Below are 24,259 nucleotides of genomic sequence, written 5' to 3' on the forward strand. Positions count from 1 at the left end.
CAAGTGACAGACATCTGCTACTATCTACGTAGCTCTGTTACTACAACTCTTTCTCTACAAGGTATGCAAGCTTCAGTATATGGCCTCAGCATGTATACAGTTCCACAGGTTGTGCACTGCACCACATCACCATGGATATGGTTAGTATACCATGCGCATCATCCTTTAGAAGAGAGAGAAAATTAATGACCCAACTAAGGATAGGTAGACAGCTGGGTACCATTAGCAGCAGCCTAGAACCTTAGAGTCAAGTTCACAGAGCTCTGAGCCCCATTTGATACCAAACCCCTACATAGTGCTGTCATACACATATTTCCTAGATAGCATAAAGGTTTTACAGCCAGCAAGATGATATGGGCCCAGGATCCACATACATGTCACTGCTCACCTTGAAGAGATCTCCCTAACATCATCTCACTCTGTCTACATCCCCCTTTCTGATCTCAGGAACTTTAAGGGAAGGGAAGATAAACTTGGTGCTTGGGAATACTTGGTGAGGGTATCACTGGAGTACAATGGAGAAAGAAGACAAAATACTTACCAGGTAGCCAAAAGGGGTCTTTAGCAAAAACATGCTTCCGCCTCAGATAAATGGGGCAGGCATCATCCACGTTTTTAAAACGACACCTATTTCAGAAACTCAACTGGCCCCCAGTCCGATGATTTTCCTTTAAAAATATTGCACTAAAATATATTTGTCTTGATTATTGAGTTTGTGGATGTCCCCTGTCCCCTGCCTTTACATTTTGTGCTTGTGAAGACGGGTGCCTCTCTCTGCTCACTCCGTTTCAGCCCTTGGTTAACAAAGGCTTACAAATCACTGCCACAAATGCTACTGAAATTAACACGTGGTGTCTCATTAATGACGGCTGCCATGTTGAGTCATGGACCCAAGAATTTGCTGTCAGGTTGTCAGGGAAATAAGACTGTTTTTCAGAAACTCGGTTTCCTCCCAAAATTTCAGGACGGGGTATAATGTAGATGGAGGCTGACCCCAGAGGTTCATTAGCTAATGGTTGATACTGCCCTTTTACCAGCAGAGGGAGCGCATGGGAAGGTTTTAGGATTTTTGAGACCAAATGCAAATCCTAAAGCAAACACCGTAGGAAAGGGCATCCCTTTCTGGTTTCCTTTAGGGACACAAAGAAGGTATGATTTAGAGGGCCCTGGGCAAACTCCAGACAGATTCTGATGTGGGTGGCCTGAGGTTTAAACCAAACCTCCAGAGACCCCCAGTTAAAGATCTGAGCCACTCTTTTGTCTACAAAACAATCCCTGACTGTTGTTTCAGAGATTTCTTTAGGGCATCCTCTGCTCTCAAATCCCCAGTGATTCTTCAAACCCAGGAAGCCACAGCAGATCTTTCTTTTCCCCTATGGTCTGAGCACAGCTTTGGAATTCCATCAAGAGGCTTAAAATTGGCCGGGCGCGGTGGCTCAAGCCTGTAATCCCAGCACTTTGGGAGGCCGAGATGGGCGGATCACGAGGTCAGGAGATCGAGACCATCCTGGCTAACACGTTGAAACCCCATCTCTACTAAAACACACACACACACACAAAAAAACCAGCCGGGCGACGTGGCGGGCTCCTGTAGTCCCAGCTACTCGGGAGGCTGAGGCAGGAGAATGGCGTAAGCCCGGGAGGTGGAGCTTGCAGTGAGCTGAGATCCAGCCACTGCACTCCAGCCTGGGCGACAGAGCCAGACTCCGTCTCAAAAAAAAAAAAAAAGAGGCTTAAAATTTAGTGTTTCGGTAGTTTTCTTTGCAGGTCGGGTTCTGTGGAAAACATTCACATTCAACCCCGATATTTTTCCTGACTCACCTGTGACGAAAATGTCACTGAATACAAAACAGAACAGAACTGTATTTGGCTAGTTAAATCAACCGCCATGCTTATAGTCTTGCAATGTAGCTTAGTAATTTTTTTTTGTTTGTTTCTTTTTCTTTTCTTTTTTTCTCCCCCTCTTTTACATCAGGCAGATAATGTGCCAGTGTCATTGTAACCAGGTTTAGGGGAAGGTACAGCTTACACCTGACCATGAAAACCCAATCGTTGGCCAGGCGCGGTGGCTCACGCCTGTAATCCCAGAAGTTTGGGAGGCCAAGGCGGGCAGATCACTTGAGGTCAGGAGTTCAAGAACAGCCTGGCCAACATGATGAAACCCCATCTCTACTAAAAATACAAAAAGTAGCCAGGCGTGGTGGTGCACGCCTGTAGTCCCAGCTCTTCAGGAGGTTGAGGCAAGAGAATGTCTTGAACCCGGGAGGCGGAGGTTGCAATGAGCCGAGATCATGCCGCTGCACTCCAGCCACGGCAACAGAGTGAAACTCTGTCTCAAAAAAAATAAAAATAAATTTTTAAAAATCACATGATTAGGCAAATTATGTATATTGAACTTAACCAGAAATAACCTTGCTAGTGACAGACATCTGAAAGTAATTTTTTTTTTTAAATCAGGCTTAGTAACAAGGAAAACAATGTTCAGAGCCAAACTTACCACGGGTCCTGAAACAATTTCTCCCGTTGTTTAGTTTGAAATAACTGGCTGCTGCTCCCAGCAGTGTCACCACCACCACAGATACGATGGGAGACACGATTTTTGCTACCATGTTGCCTGCAGGAGTGGAGAAAAAGCAAAGCACATCTGAGAAAAAAACACGGCTGCAGGGAAACTGCTTAAATATTAGGTTGGTCCAAAAGTTATTGCGGTTTTTGCCATTGAAAGTAATGACAAAAACTGCAATAACTTTTGCACCTATCTAATAACTTCTCCATCACATCCCTTCCCATCCTTGTACTCACAGAAAAAAAAAGAGAAAGTTAATTAAAAAACAAAAACGAAAAAAAAAAAACACCTTAGGAAGTAATTCTGTTTTCACAAAGAGCCAAGCTTGTCAACCACGTTTTACCACTGAAGACATCCAAGTGCAGGGTTGGCACAGACGAGGCCCTTGGCATTTTTGTTTGTGTGTTGAAGTCAATTCGTGTATGCCTTTTAATTAATTTTATTAATTATTTATTATTTTTGAGACGGAGTCTTGCTCTGTCGCCCAGTCTGGAATACAGTGGTGTGATCTCGGCTCACTGCAACCTCCTCCTCCTGGGTTCAAGCGATTCTCCTGCCTCAGCCTCCCATGTAGCTGGGACCACAGGCGTGCGCCATCACGCCCAGCTACTTTTTGTATTTTTAGTAGAGACAGGGTTTCACCATGCTGGCCAGGCTGGTCTCGAACTCCTGACCTCAGGTGATCCACTTGCCTCGGCCTCCCAAAGTGTGGGGATTCCAGAGGCGAGCCACTGTGCCTGGCCTGATTTATTTTTTTAGAGATGGGGTGTCACTATGTTGCCTAAACTGGTCTTGAACTCCTGGGCTCAAGCGATCCTCCTGCCTCAGCCTCCTGAGTAGTTGGGATGACAGGTACCTGTCAAAATTATTTTGTGCCTTTTCAGATGTAGAAAGCTCACTCATGCAAAAATATTGTTCAACTAAAAATTGCCAGATAGGCCTGCTTTCAAAGGCATGCTGGAACTCTAGACCCAAGCACACACTAGACATATGCATCTTCAATGCCTCGATGGCAAATCACTCCAGAGCTTTGGTACTCCTGCACAAAGAACAAGAAGAGGGAGCTTGATGTGGCAAAAATCAACCCTTCCAAAGGGAAAAAAGGAAGACATCACCATTTCCATTTGAAATAGCCACGCTTTCCATGCATGCCTTTCTTCAGACTGGGTTGAACAGCTGAGCCAATACGTGGCATGGCATAGGTGAGGGACACAAGGCTGCTCCATGAATGAGGCTGCCATGTTGAGGGGAAGAGTGTGGTCACTGAACGCAAGAACCTGCTCCACGGCTGATGCTGCCGCCCGCCGCACCCTGCCCCCTGGGAGGAACAGCTCTCTATTCTTCCCCTCCCTATGTGCACACACTCCACAGTACAATTTCACAGTGTTCCCCATCCAGAGGCGGAGCTGCAGCTTTACTCTGAGAATCCAGGTTCAGCCAACAGAATGCCACACAAGTGAAGAGGTGGTGGCTGTAAGCCCAGGCGCGCTTCTCTTCATGCTCTTGGTACCCTGCCTGGTCACCATGTGATGAAGCCTGGCCTGGCTTCCTGGAGGGACGTGACAGCCCACATGAAGCTGAGATGAGCCATTCCACCTACGGCCCCGGATACGTAAGAAGATGCAGGAAACATGGTCAAAGCGCTGGCCACACCTACAGCTGACTGCACACAAGAGAGGGAGTTCAGAAGAGACCAGGAGGACCACTAGAATGGTTTCAGCCCACATTGCTGACTCACATAATCATGAACACAATACATGCTTGTTATTTCCAGCCACTAAGTTTTGGGGTCTTTTCTGACACAGCATAGCTGACTGACACATACCTTTTCCTCTCTCCCATCTCTTACAAGTCAATCAAGTACAATCAATTGTTATTAAAAAGTGGTCATCCAAGCTGACTGCTTCTCTTTGCCTCCCTTGCCGAGGCTTTAATTTAGCCTGCCATCATTTCCAAGAGGTACTGAACTAGTCTGAAAGGGGGTCTCCCCCGGCCTTAGTGAGCCCCCTCAGGTCCATTCTTCACCTACACATCAACAGGGGCAGGCTCTTTCCCATGAAGGTTCTATGAAGTGCAGACTCCACCTCTGCTAACCTGGTGGTCTTTCCTGGTCACCATTGCATCCTTCCTTGGTTCCTGTTGCATTCCACACACTGGCTACACAATTTCTGGTGTCCCCACATGTGTATCCAGCTCTACCTAGTACACTATCTTCCCTGACACCTCACTCTTCTCCTGGGCACCTCTCACCCATATTTTGGGGGACTGGCTTGGATACTGTTCTCTGCAGGAAGCTCTACCTCCCTCACCTAACCCAGGCTAGGAGTATCCCTTCTGCCTTGCTACAGGATCCCATATGTTCCAGCAAATTATTCATCAGATCTGACTGCAATTACTTGTTTATTTGCCTTGCCTTTTCCATCTCTGGACCTCACTTTACACCATAGAGGGAAAAAGGAGAATCAATAAATTTTTCTAAGGATGCCAACATACCCCCAAAATATTGATACTAGTACTCTGCATGTTCATTGAAAGGTAGAGGTCAGCTTCAATCACTTTCTCCTCCCCCATCATTGAAAACTCACAAGAGCCTTGGGGCTGAGTGCATTTACTCTCAACTTAAACTCAAGCAGTTGTCAGCCCAAATCTCTAAGAGTATGACTCTTAGGGAATGGGGAACCTGTTCTCCCAGCAACGCAGGACACAAAGTCAGCCTTCTGGGCTTCAAGTTCTCCCTCGTTTGACCTGAGATGGGATTGACAGCGCACTCTGACGGCTTCTTTGGGCAGAGTGTTCATAACTTCCTTTCTCCTGTCCTTCTTGGGTTTCAAGTTAGTGCTGGTCCAAGAAAGGGGAGTCATGGTGGTACCGGGAGAAGTGCAATGGTCTCAGCACTCATTCACAGCCTTACTCTGAGAGCTAAGGGGCATCTTCTGCAGCGAAAACCAATGCTTGCCTCTCCTTTCTCTGAACTCTGATTGGTCCTGTGCTGAAGGTCAGATATTTTTGTTCAGAAGCTACTTTATATACATAAAAAGTGTGAGTGCTCCATGAAAGTCGTAAGGTTGGGAAACAGAAGCCCACACAGCTCCTCCCAGCACTGATTTAGGAGAGTGTGCTCTTATTAAAGGTTGGGACCAGGTGAGTCAATCAGTTACCTTCTGGATTGCCATACGTTGAATGGTGATCTCCACCTGCAAGCGGAAAAGGACGCTCATGTTTATTCAGCAGAGCTTACGGAGTGCCTTCTATTGCCGGGCACTGTTGAGGATGCGACTATGAACACAGCACACAGATCCCTGTTTTCAGGGAATTTACATTCTTGACAGGGGAGGCGGCCAGCCAAGCAGCATAAGGAGGAGGAATGTGAATGTGTATGCCATGTCTAATGGTCATTAGCGGAATGGGGATAATACCAGGGAGAGGGGGATGCAGCCTTAATTTCGGCATTGGGGAGTCTACATATGTGCGCATGCAAAACACATACAGGCTGACAACCCATGGAGACACATGCACACACATACATGCCATTCATACACACGCGCCATTCATACACACACGTGTGCAACACACACTGACATGCACAAATGTGTGTGCACATGCATACACCTATGCAGCATGCAACAAATGTGCAACACACAGGCAGACAAGCACGCATACACATGTGCATGCACACACACATTTACACACATGTGCAACACGTAAATACAAATGCAACACGAAGCACACGTGCACATCCTACACATCCCCACATACACACACATGCACATACCACACACACAGGCAACAAAAGCATATATAAAGCACAATTCGCCTAAACATACACATGTACACATGTGTGCACATGTTAACACATGTATGCATAAACACATGCATGTACACACAAATATGCACACACAAACACATTCGTGTGTGTATGTGCATGCCTGTACACACGCATGTATATGCACAATCCACATGCACAGATGCACGATATATTCGTGCAGTACGAACATGCACCACACGAGCACACCCAGATGCACACTCCTGCATCTATCCACGTGCACACATGCGCTTGCACACCCTAAATGTATGCATGTGAATGGACACACATGGGAAACATGCAATGCATATGCAACCCAAGCACAAACATGCACACATGCAAAATGCACAAGCACATGCCAACACATCTGTGCACATACACAAACATGCATGTGCTCAATCCACGTGTGCACACCGACACTTGCACATGTGCACATGAAATCCACATGCACTTATGAGCATGATTACAAAATCCACATGCACATGTGCACATGCATGTGCACACAATACACACAAGCATACCTGTGTGTGAACACATGCGTACACACACATATGCACACACATGCACCCAGTACCACCTGTAAGTGGGCCATAGTTCCTTTCAAGAAATTAAGTCCTCAGGGCATGCATGACATCTCCCCCCCGCATGGATGACCAAGGAAAATGCAAATTAGAGACCCAAATCGCCAGTTAGTTGTTGTGCATTGGATAAAAGCATCAGCTTCCCATCAGTACAGACAGTGTGTTAGTTATTTGCAAATGGACAGCTTTGCCTCACATATTCTGTAAGACATAATTCCTTTACCATAAGTATTTCCATAACGAGAGTTGGGTCTATAGCCCCGTCTTCCTGAAGGATAGAAAAGAGACCATGAAATGCTAGATATTGCTCAGGAAATCTACATGACCTCACAGAAGCAAGCAGGTCAGCAAACCTGAAGCAAGATGCTCTTAAAGGCTGCAGAGATTCCAGTGGCTCTCCCAAGGCCAGGGAAGGTGCACAGGTGTCATCTGGCCCTGTTTACTGTTTACACTGGTGGCTGAAGGTGCATTAGATGTACATCCCTGAGGGTCTGGAGGCCTGACATAGATGGGCAAATGTGTTTCCTTGGGCGTAAAAAAAAAAATGCCAGCAAATGTTGGTTAAAAAAAGAGAATAGGAAGAAAATGCCGGCCACAAATAGTAATCATAACCCATTTAAAAAAAAAATTCTTCCAGGTTGGGTGCGGTGGCTCACACCTGTAATCCTACCACTTCGGGAGGCCAAGGCGGTAAGACCACTTGAGCTCAGTTGGAGCCCAGCCTGAGAAACACAGTGAGACTCCGTTTCTACTAAAAAAAAAAAAAATTAGCTGGGTGTGGTGATGTGCACCTGTAGTCTCAGCTACTTGGGAGACTGAGGCAAAAGAATGCTTGAGCCCAGGAGGTGGAGGCTGCAATGAGCTATGATCACGTCCCTGCACTCCAGGCTAGGCTACAGAGTGAGACTTTGTCTCAGAAAAACAACAACAAAAAAGTTTTTCTACATTTTTCTAATGTGTTAAGAGCAATTTTAAAAAATACAGATTTGAGATTTTTAAACTAATGCTTTGTGCTGATTTTGAAGTGGAATGACTTATGTGGATAATGGGTTCTATGGGCTGAACTATATTCCCGTCCAAATTCACAGGTCACAGTCCTAATCCCCAGGGCATCAGACTGCGGCTGGATTTGAACACAAAGTCGTTAGAGAGGTGATTAAAATAAAACGAGATCACTAGGGTGGGCTCTAATCCAATAGGACTACAGACCTTATAAGAAGAGATGGGGACAGAGACACACACAGAGGGATGACTCTGTGAGGACACAAGGAGAAGATGGTGTCTACAAGCCAAGGAGAGAGGCCTCAGGAGGAACCAGCCCTGCCCACACCTTGATCTTGGACCTCCGGCCTCTAGGACTGCGGGAGAATCAATGTCTGTTGTTTCTAAGCCACCCAGTCTATAGTATTCTGTGACAGCAGCCTGAAATGGACTAAGACATCTCATAAGAGGAGATTGGAACACAGACACACACAGAGGGATGAGCCTGTGAGGACACAGGGAGACGATGATGTTGACAAGCCCAGGAGAGAGGCCTCCGGAGGAACCAGCCCTGCCCACACCTGGGTCTCAGACTTCCGGTCTCCAGGACTGTGGGAGAAGAAATCCCTTTTGCTTCAGCCCTCCTGACTGTAGTAATTTACTATGGCAGCCTTAGCAGACTAAAACACTGGGTGTTAGAGAAACTTGTCCACTAGTGTTTAAAAACCACAAGTGCAACATTTTCTCCCCACTCTCCCCAGGGAGGCCAGACTTTGGGCTTCCCTCCGCGGCCAGCCAAGGTCAACCCCCACCCCTCAGTGCTCTGCATGAAGTTAGAACAGGCCTAACATGCTTTGCCTCCTTCAGGGATTCGGGAAGAAGCCATGTAACTCATCCCACGGCGGCGGCTTGCATCCCAGCCGGCACCTCCATGCTAATGTTAATCCGAGCACTGACTCACAGCCTCGCTCTGCTGGGGCTGGAGAGCAGGGGTCCAGGCAGGAAGGGAAGCAGAGGCATCCTCGAAAACCAGCGTCATGCTCCCAAAACTGGGCTGTGCCTCATGCACGCTTGATGCGCTTGGCCCAGCTGGCCCTGCCAAGGACCACAGGGCTATCTGCTATTTTCCGGCAGTTTTGCCCCAGGGATACAGCAGCACCCTGACCAGTAAGCTTTGATCCATTCGGGAGCCAGATAATGGTCCCCAAAAAATGGCACAGTGCAGACCTACTGAGACTAACTTCACAGGAAAACAGGAAACGATCAGGGCTCTCCAGAGAGCCACTTGCTGAATCATTTCTTTCTGACTGAGGAGTATGCCAGAGAACAAAAGAACATGTCCTGAACAGCAATCTCTCTGTAGACAGAATTTTCAGAGAATCGTGCATGGGGTGAAAAGGCTCATTCATAGGCTGTAGGGGTGTGGGGACGGCTCACTTTATATAACACACTCCAAAGTGGGCCGGGTATGGTGGTGCAGACCTGTAATCCCAGCACTTAGGGAGGCCAAGGTAGGAGGATCGCTTGAGCCCAGTTCAAGACCAGCCTGGGCAACATGGTGAAACCATCTTTGCAAAAATTGTACCTGAGGAAATGACGACAGTGAAAGAGGCCACACCTAACTGATTCCAGCTTGCTTCTGACCCTTAAGCTGTCCTTGTTCATTCCTGGGCACAGGCCAAACTAACTTTGGGAAGGAACTCAGTTCATGGTTTGACTCTGAAACAAAACTGATCATAGCCTTTTCCTGAAAACACCTCCTTCTTGCCTGGGGACCAGTCGGCCTTTGTAGGACTAACAAATTAGCTACAAGATTAGAAATTATGGTTTAGGGCTAGGTGCGGTGGCTCACACCTATAATCCCAGCACTTTAGGAGGCCCAGGAGGGTGGATCGCCTGAGATCAGGAGTTCGAGACCAGCCTGAACAATATGGTGAAACCCCATCTCTAGTAAAAATACAAAAATTAGCCGGGCATGGTGGCATGTGCCTATAGTCCCAGCTACTGGGGAGGCTGAGGCAGGAGAATTGCTTGAACCAGGGAGACGGAGGATGCAGTGCACCGAGATCACACCACTGCACTCAAGCCTGGGCAACAGAGCAACACTCTGTCTCGAAAAAAGAAAAGAAAAGAAAAATTATGGTTTAGGGGTCGTGCAGCGTCTGGCTCAAGAGTCTGAACCTCTGCAAATTGCTCCTGGGGGCAACATCACTATTGTAAAACGTAAGCCCAGTGTTTGAGATATTTTGCAGACCCTGAACTGGATGGATGAGCTGACACCACCCAGACTGATGATCTGGCTCAACCTGTTCTGCCATCCACCCAGGAACAGAAAACAGCAAGAAAACCTCACTTCAACCCCCTATGGTTCCATCTCCAACCTGACCAATCAGCCCTCCCCACTTCCCAAGCCCCTACCCGCCAAATTATCTTTAAAAACTCGACCCTGAATGCCTGGGGAGACTGATTTGAGTAATAATAAAACTCTGGTCTCTGGTACAGCTGGCTCTGCATGAATTACTCTTTCTCCATTGCAATTCCTCTGTCTTGATAAATCAGCTCTGTCTAGGCAGGGGGCAAGGTAAACCCACTGGGCAGTTACAATAGTGAGACCCTATCTCTACAAAAAAGTTCTTTCAATTTAGCTGGGTATGATGGTGTGTGCCTGCAGCCCCAGCTCCTCAGGAGGCTGAGGTGGGAGGATCTCTTGAGCCCAGGAGTTTGAGGCTGCAGTGAGCTATGACTGCACCCCTGCACTCCAGCCTGGGCAACAGAGTGAGACTCGGTCTCTAAATAAATAAATAATAAAATAATAAAAAACTACCCCCAGTGGCTTTCTGTAAAAATATTAAATTTGGTCTTTGCCTCACATTTTCAGTTCAGTTGAAACCGCCTTTGCAAAAATTATAACAGTGAGCAAATTACGACAGTGAAAGAGATCTGACCTAACCGACTGCATCATGCCTGCAGCCTTCAAACTGCCCTTGTTCATGCCTGAACACAGACTCAGATAAGCACAGGAGGAATTTACAGCTTAACATTCAAACAAAGATAACAGCCCTTTTCCGAACCAAACTCCCTTCTTCCCTGGGGATCAGACTGTCTTTGAAAGTCTAACAAATGAGTCACAAGATTCGAAATTCTATTAATAGGTTAGGAGCCATGCAGCCGGAGGCCACAAGATTCCAAACCTCTTCAGGTGCTCCTAGGGATGGCATCACTATTGTAAAACCTAAGGTTGAAGTTGAGATATTTTTTAAACCCTGCATTGAGATGCACCAGCCGGCGCCACCCAGACTGGTAATGCGGCTCAACCAGCTCTGCTGTCCCACACAGGAACAGAAGACAGCTAGAAGATCCCATGTCCATCCTCTGTCACTCCACCTCCAACCAACCACTCAGCACTCCCCACTCCCGGGTCTCCTGCAGGCCAAATTATACTTTAAAAATCCCAGTGTCCAAATTTTGGGGGAAGCTGATTTGAGTCATAAAACTCCAGACTTGGCTAGGTGCAGTGGCTCATGCCCGTAACCCCAGCTCTTTGGGAGGCTGAGGTGGGAGAAGCACTTGAGGCCAGGAGTTGAAGACCAGCCTGGGCAACACAGTAAGACCCCATCTCTACAAAAAATTTTAAAAAATTAGCCAGGTGTGGTGGCACACACCTGTGGTCCTAGCTACACAGGAGGCTGAGGCAGGAGGATTGCTTGAGCCCAAGAGGTTGAGGCTATAGTGAGCTATGATTTCACCACTGCAGTCCAGCCTGGGTAACAAAACGAAACCCTGTTTAAAGAAAAAAAAGCAAAAACTCCAGTTGGTATAGGTGTTAAGAAGGAATTACTTAATTACTTAGGCACATAGCAAGGGTATGGGAGTCCTCGGTAAGGCTTTTTTTTTAATGAAAAGCAGCCCCAAATAATTTTCTAACAAAGAGCAGCCTGTAAAGTTGAGCTGTAGACATAGACAAGCCAGCTAGGAGCTTGGATGGGTGAATGTCGGCAGGAACTAGGGCCTAGACACGTTCAAGATGGCGGCTTCATCTTCCCTCGTCTTTGTCAGCCCCATGTACAGTAAGAAGTAGACAAGATGGCACTGACCAACTGGAAAGCCTATTTGCATAATAAGATTAGGGTGGGGCCACCAGCCTTCCCCACACACTATGTAGAAGTCATACCTGATGGAACCAATCTGTGAGCCCTATGTAAATCAGACACCGCCTCCTCCAGCCTGCCTATGAAAGCTGCTGCAGTCTACAACCTCCCAACTTTTTCAGATGTTTCTCTCTCTCTCTCTCTCTCTCTCTCTCTCTCTTCTATTACACTTTCAACTCCTTAACCCACCCACACGTGTCTGTGTCCTGAATTCTTTCTCAGCGTGCAACAGCGAACCCCAGGGTAGGTACCCCAGACAGCATCACTGTTTCACAGGCTCCCGTTCAGTCAGCTCTGTGTGAATTAAACTCTTTCTCCATTGCAATTCCCATCTCAATAAACCAGGTCTATCTAGGTAGTAGGTAAGGGGAACCCCTTAGGTAGTTACAGAAAGATGGTGGAAGGAACTCATAGTACGTTGAGTTGAAGGTGGTCAGTTCTTTTTTTTTGTTGTTGTTGTTGTTTTGAGACAAGGTCTCAATCCATGGTCCAGGCTGGAAGGCAGTGGTGCTATCATGGCTCACTGCAGCCTCAAACTTCAACCTCCCAAGTAGCTGGGACCACAGGCACACACTTCCATGCCCAGCTAATTTTTGTATTTTTTTGGAGAGACAGGGTTTCACTATTTTGCCCAGGCTGGTCTTGAACTCCTGAACTCAAGTGATCCACCCACCTTGGCCTCCTAAAGTGCTGGGATTACAGGCGTGGGCCACCATGCCCGGCTAAAAGTGGACAGTTCTTGACCCCAGGTAATGAGCACCTTGTCATGAGCCCCCTCCCACCCTGAAGCTTGTCTGTGTCATAGGGAGTGAGTTCTGAGGGTGAGCTACCTATAGGGCCACAGCTATTGCTCCTTTGAAGTGGACAGTTGAGCGTCATGCATTGCTTTCATTTTGTTAAATGGATCTGATGACAACACTCGCTTCAGAGGTAACAAAGATGACAGACATCAAAATATTCTACTCCAAAATATATCGCTTTGCCTTATTTTGAAATTGGCGCTCTAGGGCCAGCAGACTGAGGTGGGGAAACTGGCGTCTGTAGAGGATCTTTGCTGTTGCAGCCAGGACTTCCCTTTCTAAGCTTTTCCTGGATGTAGCAGAGAGAAACTGAGACTCTGACACCTTTACAGGTCTGAAAAGAAACATTTACCATGGTTGTCTCTGAGTGCTGCTACCTGGGAACCTTTATCTGCATAACAAGGACCCCCTTGCAGCCAGGCCTTTTCCTGTCTCCCTCTCATCACCTGGCTTGCCACCTGTTAAACCTGCTTTACCAACATCACCTATTTTGGGCCATGCTCTGAGCCCATATTCTTCCTGCAAAGAACAGCAGATAGCAAACTCAAATAGCAAAGACATGGAATCAACCTAGGTTCCCATCAATGGTAGATTGGATAAGGAAAATGTGGCCCACGTACATTGTGGAATATTACACAGCCATAAAAAGAACAAGATCATGTCCTTTGCAGCAACACAGATCGAGCTGGTGGCCATTCTCCTAAGCAAACTAATGCAAGAACAGAAAACCAAATACCATGTGTTCTCATTTACAAGTGGGAGCTAAACACGGAGTATGCACTGTGAAAGGAAATTAAATTTTGTGATCCTGAATTCACTTAGTCAAAGGGAAAAGTCAAGCTGGGAACTGGGTCACACAAATCTGCCTCCCCATTTTGGTTCCTAAATAAAATGGCTACAAGATGAAAAGCTACACGTCTCCCCCATATTTTGCCCACAAGGAAATTCCTAGTGAGCTGTGAAGATTTCACCATGACAATGCAAATTGATAGCTTATCTTTATAGGTGCAGTCACCCCGCCCACCAGACACAAATCATATGTGATTGCTCCCCTGCCCCATTTTGTCCAGATTATCTTATGCAACATGTAGATTCCCTGCATTTTCCCTCTGCCCCATTTGTCTATGTCATCTTATGTAAAAAACACAGATGCACTGAGCCAGACAAAAGCATGAATAACTATTTTCCCTACCTCCCACTTCCATGAAAATTATGTACTTCTCAATTTCCCACCCTTTCCCCTTTAAATTTGGAGCCTTCAAAATCATCTTCGAAGAAGGGCACAGACCAGTCTCCTGGGTGCGCGTCCTTAACCTTAACTTTGGCAAATAAATCTTTTAGACTCGTCTCGTCGTTTTTCTCGATTGACAACGTGGACACAAAGAAGGCAACACCAGACACCAGGGCCTACTTGAGGGCAGAGGGCAGAGGATGGGAGGAGAGTGAGGATGGAAAAACTACCTATGCTTATTACCTGGGTGATGACATAATGTGTACACCAAACCCCTGTGACAAACAGTTTACCTATATAACAACCCTACACGAGGACCCCTGAACCTAACATCAAGTTAAAAAAGATGCTCTATAAGCTTTTGCATCCCATTGGTGGTTGAGTCTTGGTTCTGAAGGTTTGTGTGTATATCCACTCAATAAGTTTGTATGCTTTTTCTCCTATTAATTAAGCTGCCTCGTGTCAGTGATTCAGAGAAAACTTAGGGGGCCAAGAGCCTTGGCTCTCACAAAGCCTAATGAAACCATATCTGAAAAAAAGAAAAAAAAGTACTTCCCACCTTGCCAGAGCTCTTGGCACATATTAGTTTTAACCAAAAAGATGGTTACTCAAGGCCAGGCACGGTGGCTTACGTCTGTAATCCCAGCACTATGGGAGGCTGAAGAGGGCAGATCACCTGAGGTCAGGAGTTCAAGACCAGCCTGACCAAAATGGTGAAACTCCATCTCTCCTAAAGATACAAAAATTAGCCAGGCGCAGTGGCTTATGCCTGTAATCCCAGCACTTTGGGAGGCTGAGGCAGATGGATCACCTGAGGTCAGGAGTTCAAGACCAATCTGACCAACATGGTGAAACCCTGTCTCTACTAAAAATACAAAAATTAGCCCAGTGTAGTGGCACATGCCTGTAATCCCAGCTACTTGGGAGGCTGAGGCAGGAGAATCACTTGAACCCAGGAAGCCAAGGTTGCAGTGAGCAGAGATCATACACTGCACTCCAGTCTGGGCAACAAGCAAAACTCTTGTCTCAAAAAAAAAAAAGAAAAGAAAAGATGGTTACTCAATTCATTGAAGGTGTGCAAAACTCTTAACAAAGGGAAAATGTTAAAATGGAGATAATGTTTTAAAATCAGCCTCCAGAGTGTTTTGTTCTTGTTTTCTGTCTCAGGGATGACATTTTGCTTCAGTCCTCCTTTTCCAAACCGGAGAGGATCTGAGGGTTTCAAGGGCCCCTGATCTCCATGAGAAAAACTCAACCAAGCCAAGAGCCTGTTTATGGCTCCTGTAGAACACTGCTTTCATTCTGGGTATAATCACCGACCAAAAGAGTTTTCATGCTTTTTTTCTTTTCTTTTCTTTCTTTTTTTTTTTTTTTTTTTTCTTTTGAGACAGAATCTCAGTCTGTTACCCAAGCTGAAGTGCAGTGGCACAATCTTATCTCTCTCTGCTCACTGAAGCCTCGACCTCCTGGGCTCAAGTGATCCTCCTATCTCCGCCTCCTGAGTAGCTGGAACTGCAGGCACATGCCACCACGCCTGGCTACTTTTTCTATATATGTATTTTTTGTAGAGACAGGGTTTTGCCATGTTGCTCAGGCTGGTCTCAAACTCCTGGGCTCAAGCAATCCTCCCACCTCGGCCTCCCAAAGTGCTGGGGTTACAGGCATGAGCCACCGAGCCCGGCCATTGAAAGTGTTTTCTATTCTGTTTGAAGTAAGTGAGCTGCGCCCCTAAAGAATTTCCAGTTTGTTGGATGCTGTCTCTCTCTAATTAGTTGTATAGTTCTTTGCTCTGTTTACTTTTACCTAAACAAAGGTGTGTGTGTGTACGTGTGGCTGCACCCACCCTCCTGGGAAACAGAAGCAGAATAGTCCAGCACAGACAGGTTCTCAAAAGACCAGGCACCGGCACACAGCACCCCACTCACCAAAGACTCCAGGCAGAAGGCCCAGGGCAGAATGCAACCGGGAGCCCTGGAAAGACGACCCCTCCCACCCTCCGCCCACCACCGCGTGCCCAGATGTGGGGTTACCATCTGTGTTGCCGGAGTTGTCATAACTGGAGTAGCCACCGCCGCCACCTCCTGTTAGACAGAGAAGGTAGAGTTGAGGGATGTTCAGGTGTCCTAGCGTGGCGTTTCCTGCAGGTGTTGGTCTGTCCAGCTCATTGGGAATGGCAACAAGTCGTGTGAACGTGTCACTGCCAAGAGAGCTCCAAAGAGTGACCAGCAGGGGAGAGTCAAGGGTGGCCCCACCAAAGCCTCCTCTTCCCCGTGGGAAAACTCATGCAACACTGAGCCGTAGCTATAAAAACACTTTGCCATCACAGGACAAACATTTACCCCGGGGACTCCAAATTCATGCAGGCGCACCCGCTTCCTGCCGAGAAACTGATAAGAGACCAGCCACCCCTACTCCGGATTAGGAGGACCTTGCAGCAGATGGTCTCAATCACAAATATTCTTAGTTTCTCCTTTCAAAAATAACTAGTAATTTTAGTTTATTCCTGATTGTTATTGTAATAAATTCTAAGACAGTGCTCTTTATTTATTGCAAGTAAATACGGCAGAAAAGATGAAACCTCACATGCTTGAACATAAAGCCTCAAAGATCACACTTGTCAGCCCAATGTTGTATGCATCTCCATCTCCTATTGTCTGTACTTGTATTTCTATATGAAAGATTCTTGGTAGACATTCACCTCCAATTATAGAGAAAACTTCATATTAGAAGTGTTTATATATGTCTGTGTGTATAAAGATATATGTACATATACAAAGGTATATATATACACACACACCTAAATGTATATATACATATGCATGAAGGGACCTATATACACATATATAAAACAGTATGCATAGATGTAAAGATATACATGTATATATAACAGTATAGAAACATATGTAAGCTACGTATGCATATATATATGGAAAGACATTTACAAACGTGTATATATGCAAAGAATGCATATATACACATAAAATATATACTTATATAAGATATTTATACATATATAAAGGTTATATATAGATATATAGATATATTTATGAAGCTATTTATACACATAAAGACATATACATATGCATATATAAAAGTGTACATATAAATGTACATATACATATATAAAACCATATATACATAAAGGTATATATGTATATATAAAGATATATATAAATAAAGGTGTATAATTATATATGTATAAAAATATATATTTATATAACATAGGCATAAAACATAAAAATGTATATAAAATGTTTATGTATGTAAAGATATATTAAAGACATATAAAGATACATTAAAAGATAAATATACAGACCAGGTACAGTGGCTCATGCCTGTAATCCCAGCACTTTGGGAGGCCGAGGCGGTTGGATCACGAGGTCAGGAGCTCAGGACCAGCCTAGCCAAAATGGTGAAACCTCGGCTCTACCAAAAATACAAAAGTTAGCCGGGTGTGCTAGCAGGCACCTGTAATCCCAGCCATTCGGGAGGATGAGGCAGAGAATCGCTTGAACCCAGGAGGCAGAGGTTGCAGTGAGCCGATATTGCACCACTACACTCCAGACTCCAGCCTGGGTGACAGAGCGAGACTCCGAGTCAAAAAAAAAAAAAAGATATGTATATACATATATAAAGACATATATCTATATAAACATATATACACGTATATATAAAGTGTATGTATATATAACATATATAAAAGTATATACACATAAAGGTATATGTGTACATATATAAAGGCATTTATACACACATATAAAGAGATACACATATGTATATATAAAAGTGTATATATAAATATATACATACATAAATAAAAGCACATACACATAAAGATATATATGTACACATATAAAGATATATATAAAGGCATATATGTAAGTATATATGTAAAGATACATATTTATATAACATACACATAAAATATAAAAATATATAAAAGGTATATGTATTTAAAGATACACATGAAGATACATTTTTAAAAGATATATTAAAAGATATACATATAAATATATATAAAAAGCATATATCTGCATATAAATATAAAGATATAGATACACATATAAAACATGTACCTATGTAAAGATATATATAAGGATATATATAAAATCAGGAATATACATATATAAAAGCATAGAAAGGTATCTACATAGTGTATATATACAAAAGCATGTATATACACACATGAAAAAATCCGTATACCTACATATGTAAATGTATTTGTATATATTTAAAAGTATATATACACACAAATATAAAGATATATAAACCTTCATATACACACAAATGAAGACTGAGAAGCATGCAGATATAGAAAGGTGCATCTGGACATATACACCCACACTTACACTATACAAGTCTAAACAGAAATGACCACAGGTGTTTCAGTGGACCCTCCAGTTCTACCTGTTCATTTTGTTTCCATCCGGTCCACCAGCCTGGAGAGGTGGACAGATGCCCAGACCGCAAACCCCACTGATGCGGCCATGGGGCCTTCTCTGTCATCCCCTGCACCAGCCTATCGTCCACCTGTGACCAACTTTGCCCCAACCTCAGGCCTCTCATCCCCAATCTCAGGCCTCTCATCCCACCCTCTCTGCACAAATATAATGTGTCGCGTCTGGAGAGGCTCGGTACCTACCTGCAGGCGGCCTGGGCCTGGGCGGGTAGCGTCCGTCATCACGGTCCACATCATTGAAGTAACCTGTGGGGCAGAGCACATGGCATTGCTAACGCGACGTCTCCAAAAGTCCCCTTCACACCAGGTCCGCGCTGGGTGCACTGGGACAGGTTTTGGAGAAGAGCGTTCCGATGCCAACTAGCTCTTTCCAGGACGCCCACAGGCACCAGGAATTAAATTACCTTGTGGGCTGGCCACCTGGCCTGCAAGGAGGCGTGTGCAGGGCCCAGACGTTTGCAGTGTGGTCTCATATTGCAGGTGTTTGCCCACCTTCCGCTCAAAGCCCTCCCAGGGCCAACCTTGAGCTGGGGTGAAGCTCAGGCTGTGGTGTCTGCCTGCTGCCTGGATCCCTCTCTCTCTCAGGGTGCCCGGTCTCCAAATCCCCTGCCCTTCCCTCCTTCCCTGGATGTTCTCCGTTGCTCCTGCCTCTGGACCTTTGCACACCCCTTTCCCTCTGCTCCCTCCTGGCCGTCCTTCCTGGATGAGCCAACATCGCCTCTCACCATGTCCTCGTCCAGCTCTCCTTCTGCTCCGCCACCCACCTAGGCCCGTCCCCTGCTCAGAATCCTCCAGCATCATCTCATATCCTCCCACCTAGGCCCGTCCCCTGCTCAGAATCCTCCAGCATCATCTCATATCCTCCCACCTAGGCCCGTCCCCTGCTCAGAATCCTCCAGCATCATCTCATATCCTCCCACCTAGGCCCGTCCCCTGCTCAGAATCCTCCAGCATCATCTCATATCCTCCCACCTAGGCCCGTCCCCTGCTCAGAATCCTCCAGCATCATCTCATATCCTCCCACCTAGGCCCGTCCCCTGCTCAGGATCCTCCAGCATCATCTCATATCCTGCCCCTCCCTAGTCCTTAAGCAAGCCCGGAAGGAGACTCTGGGCTCTTCCTTCTCTGCTGACGGCTCCTCTCGTCCCATCAACCAGGCACCACCCCCAGGCTTCTCCATCACCGTGCGCACGCTCCCAACCCCACCCCTCACGTTGGCAGTGGCCGATTTCCCAGGCAGAATTCCAGCTCCTCAGGTCCCCACAATCCACTCTCCTTTTCTCTTTCAAGTTCCTGCTCAACTATCTTGTCTGAAACCAGCACCATCCCCCCTGTCTGTCTCTCGGCTCCCCAGGGCACAGCCACTACCCACCCCAATAGATTTGATTCATCCATTCGTTCCTGCTCCTTACTGCCCTGACACATGAGATCTACCTGTTTCCTCCCAAAAAACAGAGGCACCTGCAAGACGGAGAAGATCCCAGAGCCCTGAGAATCCACCCTGAGAGAGCTTTCTCAATAACCCAAGGCTGCTTTGCAAGCCTCATTGCCTAAGACGTCCTTTGCTGCCCTGACAAAGTTCCGACTGTCGCGTTCACCTGTGCTTCTGCCCTCTGACGGTGTCTGTCATAGACTGAACTACTTCAGGCTCAAATGAGATCCAAGGAGACCTTCCTCTTATGGTTCCTGGACCCCGAATTAAGCCTTGGACTCTGCCTTTCCTCTCCAAGATTGGTCAATAGATAAGTAATTAGGTCTTTGGTCTTGGTCTATAAGAAATCCTTGCTAATGTGCACTGTTGTCACTCCGGGGGGTAGGAAACATGCTGATTGGGTTTATTAAGCACGTGAAAGGCAAGCTGGGTGCAACCCAGCACTTTGGGAGGTGGAGGCGGGAGGATTGCTTGAGGCCAGGAGTTGGAGACCAGCCTGGGCAACATAGTGAGACCCCCCATCTCTACAAAAAATACAAAAAATTATCTGGGCTTGGTGGTGTGCGCCTGTAGTCCCATCTGCCAGGAGTATCACTTGAGTCCAGGAATTGGAGGCTGCAGTGAGCTATGATCACACCACTGCATTCCAGCCTGAGTGACACAGAGAGACTCTGTTTCAAAAAAGAAAAAAAGGATAAAATATGAAAGGCAGAGTGGCTGTTCTGCTTTGCTGTAGCATGGACCGTTCCCTCAGCACAGGCTCTCCAGAAATGTGGGACTGCCGGTAAGTGAGTGCCCCTAATCTGATCCTGCAGTCGCATAGATCTGCGAAGCTGAAGCCGAGGTAGCATGCACAGAGGCTCTGGGGAGTTCAAGAGCCATTGCACTTGACTTAAGAGGCTGTTTCCTAGGCTGGGCTCAGTGGCTCACATCTGTAATCCCAGCACTTTGAGAGGTCAAGGCAGGAGGGTCACTTAAGGCCAGGAGTTTGTGACCAGCCTGGGCAACAGACGGAAACCCTGTCCCTACACACAAAAAAAAAGAAAAGAAAAGAAAAAGAGAAAGAAAAAATGAGCCAGGACTACAGCTGTGCGCCTGTAGTCCCAGCTATTCAGGAGGCTGAAGTCGGAGGATTGCTTGAGCCCAGGAGGTGGAGGCTGCAGTGAGCTGTGATCCCAACACTGCATTTCAGCCTGGGCAACCAAGCAAGTCCCTGTCTCCAAAAATAATAAAAAAGGGATGTTTCCTAAAACAGCTTTTTTATTTTTACTGTTTTTGAGATGGAGTCTCGTTCTGTCACCCAGGCTGGAGTGCAATGGCATGGTCTTGGCTCACTGCAACTCCAACTGAACTCCGTCTCCCAGGTTCAAGGGACTCTCCTGCCTCAACCTCTCAAGGAGTTGTGGTTACAGGTTCCCGCCACCACTCCTGGCTCATTTTTGTATTTTAATGGAGATGGGGTTTCACCATGTTGGCCAGGCTGGTCTTGAACTCCTGACCTCAAGTAGTCTTCCCACTTCGTCTTCCCAAAGTGCTGGGATTACCCGAATGAGCCACCACGCCTGGTCTCTAAAACAGCTTTGAACAGGGAACCTCTGACATAAAGATCCTTTATTCATGTCTGGTGGACAAATGCTATGAATCACAAGACCAGAGTCTTTTGAGGAGGAAGAGCTATTGTAGAGCTTTCCAGGAAATGGAGTTGAAGCTATACACCCTGATGAAGGGATGTAGAGATAAGTCTTGCATTCATGAATCCAGCTGTTTGCCTGTTGGGACTCAAGCATTAATGACTTAACTGACCTTCATCCAGGACTCACTGTGTGCCAGGCATAGCTTTCCGGACTGGGGAATGCAGCAGTGAATGAAAGGCAAAAATCCATGCCCATGTAGAGTTCTCATTCTAATTCAAATGAATCAACTAAACACAATTGCATGGCGCTGCATGTAAGAACATATCAAGTAGTATGGAGTACAGGAATGCAGAGGAAGGAACCACCTCCTGGGGGAACACAGTCTAGGATAAAATGTTGTGGTTTTGGAGACTTGCAGGAGGTGGGTGAGTGGGCAAAAGTGTGTTAGTTTTTCTAGGGAAGAAACACAATTCTTCAGTTGCAAGACCCAAGGGAAATGGCACTGGGACATACCCAAAGCTTGTTTCCTTGGATTTCATGAAGAGTGCCTTGAACCCTAGGAATATGACAACATCCAAGCAACGTCCTGAAACAATCAGAATCAGGGGAACTCCCAATGGTTAAAGCAGGTAAAGAGAAGAGGACACCCAGTGTATCTTAGCTTCCCTGATCTGCACACATTTGCCCCAACAATGGAATCGCTGAGACTCTTCCAACTTTACAGACCAGTATCTCTTTCCTGAGTATCTCACGTTCATGAGACACAATTGCCAAGGTGGAGATGGGAAGTGCTGTAGGAACACAGCCGAAGTGGCCACAGATAACTCTTGCAGAGGGAAGAATAAGTGAGGAGAACACAGACCAACAACAACAACAACAACAACAGCAAAAACAAGAAAAAAATTGCCTTCCTCCGTCATAACTTGAAACGTCTTAGTGTGCATGGTTTTTTCAGTCAATGTCATCAAAAAAATTTAAATGTATTTACTATCAACTAAATGTAATCCCCAGGTGCTGGTGGATATAGCAGAACTGGACTCCTCGCAAAACAATGTCTGTGCATTTCAAAAGCGACTGGCCTTTCACCATGGAGATGAGAATTTTTAAGTCATTAAATAATACTTGTATCCAACCACCCCCCCTTTTTTTTTGAGACAGAGTCTCACTCTATCACCTAAGCTGTAGTGCATTGGCACAATCTTGGCTCACGGCAACCTCCGCCTCCTGGGTTAAAGTGATTCTCCTGCCTCAGCCTCCCCAGTAGCTGGGATTACAGGCACGCATCACTCTGCCCAGATAATTTTGTATTTTTAGTAGAAACAGGTTCACCATGTTGGCCGCTGGTCTTGAACTCCTGACCTCAAGTGATCTGCCTGAGGAGACCTCGGCCTCCCAAAGTGCTGGGATTACAGGTGTGAAGCACTTCTTTTTTTTTTTTTTTTTTTTTTTTTTTTTTTTCCTTTTGAGATGGAGTCTCACTGTGTCTCCCAGGCTGGAGTGCTGCGGCGTGATCTCGGCTCACAGCAGCCTCTGCCTTGCGGGTTCAAGCGATTCTCCTGCTTCACCCTCCTGAGTATCTGGGATTACAGGCATGCGCCACCATGCCTGGCTAAGTTTTGTATTTTTAGTAGAGACAGGGTTTCATCATATTGCTCAGGCTGGTGTCAAACTCCTGACCTCAAGTGATCCGCCCACCTCGGCTTCCCAAAGTGCTGGGATTACAGGCATGAGCCACTGTGCCTGGCCCCAGACACTTCTAAAGTGGATTTTAATACTGATTACCAGGCTGGGTCCCAATAGCTGGTGCCTGTAATCCCAGCATTTTGAGAGGCTGAGGCAGAGGATTGCTTGAGGCCAGGAGTTCAAGAATAGCCTGAACAACACAGCAAGATCCTGTCTCTGCAAAAAATTTGAAAAATAGCCACACATGGTGGTGCACATCTGTAGTCCTAGCTACTTGAAAGTCTGAGGGAGGAAGATCGCTTGGGCCCAGGAGTTTGAGGCTGTGATTACATCACTTCACTCTGGCCAGGGCAACAGAGTGAGACACTGTCTCCAAAATAAATAATAAAATAAAATAGTAAAATAAAGTAAAATAACATAGAATCAAATAAAATAGTAAAATAAAAATAAATAAATAAAATAAATTTAAAAATACTCATTACCTCCACTGTTGCCGGAATTGCCAGGCTGGGGTTGAGGACGTGGCTTCGGCCTTGGGTAGATATCTGTTGAAAAACAACAGGATGATTTCAGAAAAATAATGACATCTTTCAGGTAGATACCATCTATAAATAAGAATGCCAAAATACAGAAAAGATGTAACTGCTCATTGCTTTTATGGAGCTTATTAATCATGTAGACAATATTCATAATACCACCTCAGAGCTTACAATTAAAAAAAAAAACTTTTATTTTTGTACCCTAAACTTACACCACTGGTGCTTTTGCAAGAAGTCCAGGGCTCTCTGAAATGAACAGGGCAGAAAGTGTGTTGCTGACCTTTCCCTGTTTAGGGCTACTACAAACGCCAGCACCATTTACAGAAGTCAGTCACCAATATTAGGATAAAACATCTCACCTTTTGATAGTGTATCATATTTCCATCTTGCTTGAGTTACACCC

The 24,259-nt window shown here is 45.9% G+C and overlaps 1 protein-coding gene across 6 annotated transcripts in view; it reads right to left on the reverse strand.

Moving 5' to 3' along the window:
- Window positions 1–24,259, reverse strand: part of LOC104678276 (glycoprotein Xg-like) — a 47,007-nt gene that overhangs the window by 1,968 nt on the left and 20,780 nt on the right. The window contains exons 5-10 of one of the 6 annotated variants that reach the window (XM_030926223.1): window positions 23,800–23,862; window positions 18,752–18,814; window positions 16,140–16,190; window positions 7,173–7,217; window positions 5,725–5,760; window positions 2,498–2,614 (exon numbers count right to left, since the gene is read on the reverse strand). In XM_030926223.1, coding sequence (XP_030782083.1) covers window positions 2,498–2,614; window positions 5,725–5,760; window positions 7,173–7,217; window positions 16,140–16,190; window positions 18,752–18,814; window positions 23,800–23,862 — 375 coding nt within the window. Of the gene's footprint in view, window positions 1–2,497; window positions 2,615–5,724; window positions 5,761–7,172; window positions 7,218–16,139; window positions 16,191–18,751; window positions 18,815–23,796; window positions 23,863–24,259 lie in introns of all 6 variants that reach the window. The other 5 variants (XM_030926222.1, XM_030926225.1, XM_030926224.1 and 2 more) reach the window with 5 other exon arrangements.

This window comes from Rhinopithecus roxellana, chromosome 22 (assembly GCF_007565055.1).
Source record: "Rhinopithecus roxellana isolate Shanxi Qingling chromosome 22, ASM756505v1, whole genome shotgun sequence".
Classification (NCBI taxonomy): domain Eukaryota; kingdom Metazoa; phylum Chordata; class Mammalia; order Primates; family Cercopithecidae; genus Rhinopithecus; species Rhinopithecus roxellana.